This window comes from Osmerus eperlanus, chromosome 5, assembly GCF_963692335.1.
Source record: "Osmerus eperlanus chromosome 5, fOsmEpe2.1, whole genome shotgun sequence".
In the NCBI taxonomy this organism is placed as follows: domain Eukaryota; kingdom Metazoa; phylum Chordata; class Actinopteri; order Osmeriformes; family Osmeridae; genus Osmerus; species Osmerus eperlanus.
In genome coordinates this window covers 9425267-9434641 of record NC_085022.1, presented here as the reverse complement: position 1 = coordinate 9434641, position 9375 = coordinate 9425267, and the positions used below count along the sequence as shown (strand labels likewise).

At 41.5% G+C, this 9375-nt stretch overlaps 1 protein-coding gene across 1 annotated transcript; it reads right to left on the bottom strand.

The window, feature by feature from the left end:
• Positions 1–7845: 7845 nt before the first annotated feature.
• LOC134021081 (putative nuclease HARBI1) lies at positions 7846–8934 on the bottom strand. Its single transcript, XM_062461557.1, has 3 exons — positions 8900–8934; positions 8692–8803; positions 7846–8597 (listed from the first exon to the last, which is right to left on the bottom strand). Exons 2-3 carry the CDS (start codon positions 8801–8803, stop codon positions 8227–8229), a joined length of 483 nt encoding a protein of 160 aa, XP_062317541.1. The 5' UTR covers positions 8900–8934; the 3' UTR covers positions 7846–8226.
• Positions 8935–9375: the final 441 nt, after the last annotated feature.

Below are 9375 nucleotides of genomic sequence, written 5' to 3'. Positions count from 1 at the left end.
ACAGCCAGGGATGTTGTCAGGTCCTGGAGCTTTATGCACATTCACTCTAAGTGATAAGTTTAAGGTTGTTATAGAGGTTGTTAGCAATCTAAGGAAACCTCTATTCCCTTGTGTAGGCTACAGCATGCAGCCAACAAAGTATGTTGTTTTGTGTCTGTATTTGACTTTGGTGAATGTTATTTACATGCTGCGCATGTCATTGCATGTTCATATTAAGCTAATGTGGTCTTTATTTTCTCATTACAGCGTGAGTTTAGTTTTAACGGTGGATTTGGAGAAAAAGCTTCAAATAAATCTGTAGCAAGAAAGACACTTGTGCCTGCCAGTGTTTCATGGGATAATAGTATGCTACACTTGTAAATTACTTGTGTAATAAATACTGTGTTTTAATTTAACCAATTAAATAACCGTTTTCTGATTTTTGTGGGGAGGCGTTTAATCGAAGGTGCCATTTATTACACAATGTTCATTTTTGGTGCAGCGTTTATTCAAGGTCAACGTTTAATCAAAGAAAAACTGTAGTTTTCTTCCCAGCATGGGAAGGCCAAAGGATGTTTACAATTGTAGTAGGCCATTGATATGTTTTAAAAGTTCAGGGATGTAATTTGTTGGATAAGAAGCCCCCATCCCCCACTCCAGAGACAATTGATGACAGAGAGGTGCTGACATTAAGTTAAACATAGTCATGCGTTAAAGAGTAAAAAATAGAGACAAAATGTGTACATGGATGTTGAAACTCAGTGCTCTGAGTTTGTGCATGTCAGTTTAGACAAACGTAGCCTTTTAAACCTCTAGGTTTAATTCTCTCTTTTATACATTTAAAGTTGGATTTGACATTTAACAGACATTTAATCATTTAGCAAGTTGTTTGACTCAAAAACCATAACGAAGTACATATGGTGTAAAAAATCTGCAGTCAAATTTGGCGAAATTGCTAGCTTGGATGTTATCTTTACATATAGATGGGTTGGTGGTTACAAACAATGAGGATGCGCACGCAGCTTCAAGGCAGAACAATGCCTACCATTTCACCTCTAGTTTATATGTTCCCCCCCCCCCCCCCCCCTTCTGAATAAAGTTAGATTGATCTGATTTGTTGATATCTGTTGCTATGAAAACCATTTTAGCCAAGCTAACTAACATTGTTTTTAGCTAGCTGACATTACCATTCAATCACTAACAAAACACGAATAGAAATACTTTGCTAACAGTCCTCAGTCCCCCCCTACTGTTGGTCACCCTGATTGTGCATGTTGTGTAGTTTAATGGGATCAGAGAGTCTGACCATGACAAAGTATTGTTAAGCTGCTGTACCATCACAAGGTACACTTGCTAACAGCTGGACATTAGCTATACCTTGGTCCAGTTCCCTACATGACTCTTGACAGTTGTTTGACTGAGACTCTAGAGAGAGCTCAATTCAGGTAGAGTTCTAATAGCCATGGTCTTCTAACCAGTTTCAGTTTTGAAAACAGTGTGACTGTGTATGGTATGTTTTTTGGGCTACTTCTAATGGCATGACCTGCGCTGGGATAGAGGGAAACAGCATGGATGGGGAAAGTGTGTGGGCAGAGCAAGCAGTAGTAGTACATAACCTACACACTTCCTTTAGTGAAGTGTATCCTCACTTTCATAAAGTTATTGTTGTAATCAAAGCTTTTAAAGAATGGATCTCTGCATGATGGGCCTGACCAGAGCACAGGTGGCCTGACACAACACGCTTCAAAGTTGTCACTTTCAAAAGGGTGGCATTTTAACCCTGTCAGTCCAACATGTCTAAAAGTTGGTACGCATGCCTTATTGCCAATGGGGAACAAATAAGTCTCAAGAACCCATAATGTCGGCAGCATGGATATTTCTCTACAGTGACAATTTGTGAAGAATTTCAAAAAATGACTTCAAATCAGCCATTGATCCAATTGTCTTGAAATGTTGTGTACATGTATGAAATACATGTCTGTGTCATGTCAATTTTGTAATGGTTTGCAATGCTGAGGAGGAACCCGCCATTGCTGCCTGCAGCTATATTTATTATTACACTTCTTCTGCCATTGGAGTCTATGGCAGCCCCTAGAACCGTATAGTAAAAAGTTGTGAATTTTGGCACACTCATTAAGCACAGTCCCCTCTTTATATTCACCAAGTTTCATGTCTCCCATTGAAACACTCTAGCGCCACCAACTGGTCAAAGTTGGACTTGTGTTTACACACGTAACTTTTGAACCGTATGACCGATTTTCAAAAATGAGGCACCATTGGATTCCCTGGGTCAAGACGAGTTCAACACACCCTATGTCGTCAATTTCCGGTTATATAGATTTTCCGCCATTTCCGGTTTTATCGAAAACCTTTGAAAGCCTACTCCTCCTACAATTTTTCTTTAATCTTCCCCAGAATTGGCACACATCATCGTCAGAGCAACCCTCACAGAAGTTATCCAAAGATTTTTGATTTTCAAAACCGTTTGTCCGGTACAGCCAATCAAAATCGGCAGCAAAGACACCAAACAGGAAGTTGGGTCATATCTCAGCCAATCCTTGAGAAATCAACACCAAACTTGGTATGATGACTCGGAACCCTCACCTGAGGATGTCCAAACAATTTGGTGTCATGTGATCACTGGGCGTGGCCGCAGGATGCAAAAATGTGTTTTGGCCAATAACTGTTGATTCGTTTGCCTTTTTTAAGTGATTCCTTTGTCTCATGATATCTTGGGACATCCCGTGTGTGACACATGATAACTTGTGATAACAGCCGAATTGATGCGGCCGCCATTTTGAATTACTGAAAAAACGTTTTTTCTGTACTCCTCCTACAAATGTTTTCCAATCTTCACCAAATTTGGCAGAGATCATCTTCAGACCAGGCCTCACAAAAGCCATCATATGTTTTTTGGATTTTCAAAACCGTTTGCCCGGTACGGCCAATCAAAATGTGCCGTTAAGCCAGCAAACAGGAAGTTGGGTCGTATCTCAGCAAATCTTTGATGGATTCACACCAAACTTGTTGCGTGTACTCGTAACCCTCTTCTGAGGATGTACAACATGTTTTATGGGTCATTCGACTGCTTGGCCACCTCATTGCTGCTTGCAGCTATATTTATTATTACACTTCTTCTGCCATTGGAGTCTATGGCAGCCCCTAGAACCGTATAGTAAAAAGTTGTGAATTTTGGCACACTCATTAAGCACAGTCCCCTCTTTATATTCACCAAGTTTCATGTCTCCCATTGAAACACTCTAGCGCCACCAACTGGTCAAAGTTGGACTTGTGTTTACACACGTAACTTTTGAACCGTATGACCGATTTTCAAAAATGAGGCACCATTGGATTCCCTGGGTCAAGACGAGTTCAACACACCCTATGTCGTCAATTTCCGGTTATATAGATTTTCCGCCATTTCCGGTTTTATCGAAAACCTTTGAAAGCCTACTCCTCCTACAATTTCTCTTTAATCTTCCCCAGAATTGGCACACATCATCGTCAGAGCAACCCTCACCGAACTTATCCAAAGATTTTTGATTTTCAAAACCGTTTGTCCGGTACAGCCAATCAAAATCGGCAGCAAAGACACCAAACAGGAAGTTGGGTCATATCTCAGCCAATCCTTGAGAAATCAACACCAAACTTGGTATGATGACTCGGAACCCTCATCTGAGGATGTCCAAACAATTTGGTGTCATGTGATCACTGGGCGTGGCCGCAGGATGCAAAAATGTGTTTTGGCCAATAACTGTTGATTCGTTTGCCTTTTTTAAGTGATTCCTTTGTCTCATGATATCTTGGGACATCCCGTGTGTGACACATGATAACTTGTGATAACAGCCGAATTGATGCGGCCGCCATTTTGAATTACTGAAAAAACGTTTTTTCTGTACTCCTCCTACAAATGTTTTCCAATCTTCACCAAATTTGGCATAGATCATCTTCAGACCAGGCCTCACAAAAGCCATCATATGTTTTTTGGATTTTCAAAACCGTTTGCCCGGTACGGCCAATCAAAATGTGCCGTTAAGCCAGCAAACAGGAAGTTGGGTCGTATCTCAGCAAATCTTTGATGGATTCACACCAAACTTGTTGCGTGTACTCGTAACCCTCTTCTGAGGATGTACAACATGTTTTATGGGTCATTCGATTGCTTGGCCACCTCATTGCTGCTTGCAGCTATATTTGGTGGCCAAGCCGCGAAGCGGCGAAGCCACTTAAGTGTTTCTACCTTTTCTTATTATTATTACACTTCTTCTGCCATTGGAGTCTATGGCAGCCCCTAGAACCGTATAGTAAAAAGTTGTGAAATTTGGCACACTCATTAAGCACAGTCCCCTCTTTATATTCACCAAGTTTCATGTCTCCCATTGGAGCACTCTAGCGCCACCAACGGGTCAAAGTTGGACTTGTGTTTACACACGTAACTTTTGAACCGTATGACCGATTTTCAAAAATGAGGTACCATTGGATTCCCTGGGTCAAGACGAGTTCAACACACCATATGACGTCAATTTCCGGTTATATCAATGTTCCGCCATTTCCGGTTTTATCGAAAACCTTTGAAAGCCTACTCCTCCTACAATTTTTCTTTAATCTTCCCCAGAATTGGCACACATCATCGTCAGAGCAACCCTCACCGAACTTATCCAAAGATTTTTGATTTTCAAAACCGTTTGTCCGGTACAGCCAATCAAAATCGGCAGCAAAGACACCAAACAGGAAGTTGGGTCATATCTCAGCCAATCCTTGAGAAATCAACACCAAACTTGGTATGATGACTCGGAACCCTCATCTGAGGATGTCCAAACAATTTGGTGTCATGTGATCACTGGGCGTGGCCGCAGGATGCAAAAATGTGTTTTGGCCAATAACTGTTGATTCGTTTGCCTTTTTTAAGTGATTCCTTTGTCTCATGATATCTTGGGACATCCCGTGTGTGACACATGATAACTTGTGATAACAGCCGAATTGATGCGGCCGCCATTTTGAATTACTGAAAAAACGTTTTTTCTGTACTCCTCCTACAAATGTTTTCCAATCTTCACCAAATTTGGCATAGATCATCTTCAGACCAGGCCTCACAAAAGCCATCATATGTTTTTTGGATTTTCAAAACCGTTTGCCCGGTACGGCCAATCAAAATGTGCCGTTAAGCCAGCAAACAGGAAGTTGGGTCGTATCTCAGCAAATCTTTGATGGATTCACACCAAACTTGTTGCGTGTACTCGTAACCCTCTTCTGAGGATGTACAACATGTTTTATGGGTCATTCGATTGCTTGGCCACCTCATTGCTGCTTGCAGCTATATTTGGTGGCCAAGCCGCGAAGCGGCGAAGCCACTTAAGTGTTTCTACCTTTTCTTATTATTATTACACTTCTTCTGCCATTGGAGTCTATGGCAGCCCCTAGAACCGTATAGTAAAAAGTTGTGAAATTTGGCACACTCATTAAGCACAGTCCCCTCTTTATATTCACCAAGTTTCATGTCTCCCATTGGAGCACTCTAGCGCCACCAACGGGTCAAAGTTGGACTTGTGTTTACACACGTAACTTTTGAACCGTTTGTCCGGTACAGCCAATCAAAATCGGCAGCAAAGACACCAAACAGGAAGTTGGGTCATATCTCAGCCAATCCTTGAGAAATCAACACCAAACTTGGTATGATGACTCGGAACCCTCATCTGAGGATGTCCAAACAATTGGGTGTCATGTGATCACTGGGCGTGGCCGCAGGATGCAAAAATGTGTTTTGGCCAATAACTGTTGATTCGTTTGCCTTTTTTAAGTGATTCCTTTGTCTCATGATATCTTGGGACATCCCGTGTGTGACACATGATAACTTGTGATAACAGCCGAATTGATGCGGCCGCCATTTTGAATTACTGAAAAAACGTTTTTTCTGTACTCCTCCTACAAATGTTTTCCAATCTTCACCAAATTTGGCATAGATCATCTTCAGACCAGGCCTCACAAAAGCCATCATATGTTTTTTGGATTTTCAAAACCGTTTGCCCGGTACGGCCAATCAAAATGTGCCGTTAAGCCAGCAAACAGGAAGTTGGGTCGTATCTCAGCAAATCTTTGATGGATTCACACCAAACTTGTTGCGTGTACTCGTAACCCTCTTCTGAGGATGTACAACATGTTTTATGGGTCATTCGATTGCTTGGCCACCTCATTGCTGCTTGCAGCTATATTTGGTGGCCAAGCCGCGAAGCTTGGCTATTGTTATTGTTAGTATTATTAGGGGCCAAGCAGCGAAGCTGTTAGTATTATCAATATTATTATTATTATTAGGGGCCAAGCAGCGAAGCTGCGAGGCACCTATTGTTATTGTTAGTATTATTATTATTATTATTAGGGGCCAAGCAGCGAAGCTGCGAGGCAGCTATTGTTATTGTTAGTATTATTATTATTATTATTATACTTCTTAAGACTGGGTTAATGTCTTGTGAGATATCAAGCCTGACTATTAATAACTTTTCATAAAATTCGAATGGACGTGGCCGCCATTTTGGATTTCATGGAAAAGTATAAAAACCTTTTGCACGCCCCAATTTTTGTCCAATGTTTACCAAATTTGGCAAAGATGATCTTTAGACCCTGTTTCACAAAAGCAAGAATTTTCAATTTTCAAAAACTTTTGTTCGGTAGAGACAATCAAAAGCGGTGGCGAAGCCGCCAAACGAGGCGCAAGAGCATATCTCAGCAACCATTTGCGCGATTGTCACCAAACTTGGGTTCCATCGTTCCCATGAGGAGCAGAGTAGGCCTGCAGTGTTATACCAGAAAAATAACTTTGAACTATCAGTACTCTTGAACGCAAACATATATTTCAACCAAACTTGGTGTGTTGCATGAGTGCAACAGGTTGTTTTGACTTAATTGTTGCACAAGTGCTATGGAGGCCATGTCCTGCTCTGGACTGCTTGGCCCCTCCATTGCTGCTTGCAGCTATATTTAGGGGCCAAGCAGCGAAGCTGCGAGGCACCTATTGTTATTGTTAGTATTATTATTATTATTAGGGGCCAAGCAGCGAAGCTGCGAGGCACCTATTGTTATTGTTAGTATTATTATTATTATTATTATTATTATACTTCTTAAGACCAGGGGCCTGTTGCACAAAACTAGGATAAGGGATTAAGCCAGGATATCTTGGTGATCCTGGCTCAATTGATCCGTAATCCGTTTGCACTAAAGATGGATAGGGGGCAGGAGGATATGTTATGGTATAAATTACCATGGAGATTTATTCTGTGGAGCTAGCCTGCTCCAGACCAGGCTAAATTCCAGGATCTATTTAATCTCATCCCTAATGTCAGTCAGCAGTCACCACAAATGGAAACCAATAGTTATTTCACTGCTCACTATACATTGTTATCACATATAACTAGACCCACTGTCATTATTTAAACGTTTGTGATCATTAATTTCAATGATTTTGGATAAAAAATGATTTTTAGATGATGTTGCTATCATTAGATAATTTACAGTTTCCCATAGACTATAAGGCTATATATAAAATGATAGAATATTAGGGCCACAGAGGGGAAAAAAACACAAGTCATAATATTGTAACCAGTTGTTTTAAAGCAGGACAGTTGTTAAAATGACAGATGTGGGGCATTTCGTGAAATTGTACTTCAGTATGGTTTCATAAACAAAGACATGCTGATGTGCCAGAATATTAAGTATCACATTGTCATAAGTATCAAAACTGTAAAAACAATATGTAGCTTTTCTGCAGAAAGAACCAGCCTCATAAATTTATGACTTTATCCTTTTTCTTCAGTGTGGCCCTAGTACTCTGTCATATAAACAAATACACATTCCATATGAATATAAAAACACAATGTGTAACATTATGTTCCTTTATTGAATAAGGACAAAACAAAGCAGGTAAACCATCAGCTCCTTTCGAAACTGAAGTCACAGTGACTCTACAAGATGGAAAGCACAGAATCCAAGCATATTATACAAAATGATACATACACATTCAAAGGTCTGTATATAACACACCCTGCATGTCTGCACACTAAAATAAATGCAGGACAAATCCATACACATCAACTGAACAGACAAATGAATGGATGCAGTAGCCTCCCTGCAGCCTTGTATTACACACAGTATACCGCACAAACATCATAAGAGGCCAAATTCGTAAAAAAACGAACCCAAAAAAAACCAAATTCCTCTGCCACCGCAGGACATATTTAACCAAAATTGAAAGCACACATACTAACTAAAATAATTCAACACATATTGGTCCCTCAGCAGCCGACCACTGTCGTCATCAGGGAAGATTGCCGGATTGTCCCAGTCCATGGCTGGTGGCACTCTGGGGGCCCTCTCCTTCCTCAGGCAGGCCACATTGTGGAGGACAGCACAAGCCACAGTAATATCACATGCCCTAACAGGGCTGACCCTTAATTTGTGAAGGCAGTGAAAGCGTGCCTTCAGGAGGCCAAAGGTCATTTCAACTCTGGCCCTGGTCCTGGCATGGGCATGGTTGTAGGCCTGCTGTGCTTCCTGGGGGTCTGTGAAAGGTGTCAGGAGAAAAGGCTGGCAGCCATACCCCCTGTCTCCCAGCAACACACCAGAGAATTCACCTGTCAACACAAAATCTCATCATTACTACCTCATAAACACAGTGATATTCTTGACACAGCCATTATGGTTATAAATAGGGGTTGTGTGGCTTACCTTGTGATAGGCACTGATAGATTTCAGAGGCCCGAAAGATTCTGGAGTCATGGACTGAGCCAGGCCATTTTGCCACAACATTGCTGATCACACAGTCAGCATTGCAGACCATCTGAAATCATAAGATGAGGAATATTACACCAATCAATGCACATCACTGGCAATGCAGAGTGTTCGTCAATGGACAATATCAAAAAGTTATGTTCACCTGAACATTAATGCTGTGAAAGGATTTCCTATTCACAAAATGGGCCTCATGGGCACCTGAGGGGGCTTTTATCCTGATGTGTGTGCAGTCCACTGCACCAATGACATTGGGGAAACCTGTCACACAAAGTAATGAGTATCCTACTATGTGTTAACAGTTGTCCTGTAATTTGTAGAGTCTTCTGTGGCCAGGGAAGGAGATGAAGACATCTGCTAATGCTTTGATAGCCAGACACACACTCCTTATTATGCGGCAAATTGTGGCCTTGTTCAGCTGTTCTGCATCCCCCACTGAGTACAGGAAGGCTCCACTAGCAAAAAAGCGCAAGGCCACACAAACCATTTGCTCCACACTCAGTGCATGGCTCCGTGCAGTGCGGTGCTTAATCCTGGGACCCAGTAGTCTGCATAGATACCTGATGCCATCTGCAGAAAACCTGTATCTTTCATATAGATGGTCATCAGGGAAGGCCAGTG

Coding starts and splice junctions, on each gene's coding strand:
- LOC134021081 (XM_062461557.1), bottom strand. CDS start 8,803: ATGGTCTGCAATGCTGACTGTGTGATCAGCAATGTTGTGGCAAAATGG. Junction 8,598..8,691: donor CTATCAGTGCCTATCACAAG/GTAAGCCACACA, acceptor TTGTGTTGACAG/GTGAATTCTCTGGTGTGTTG.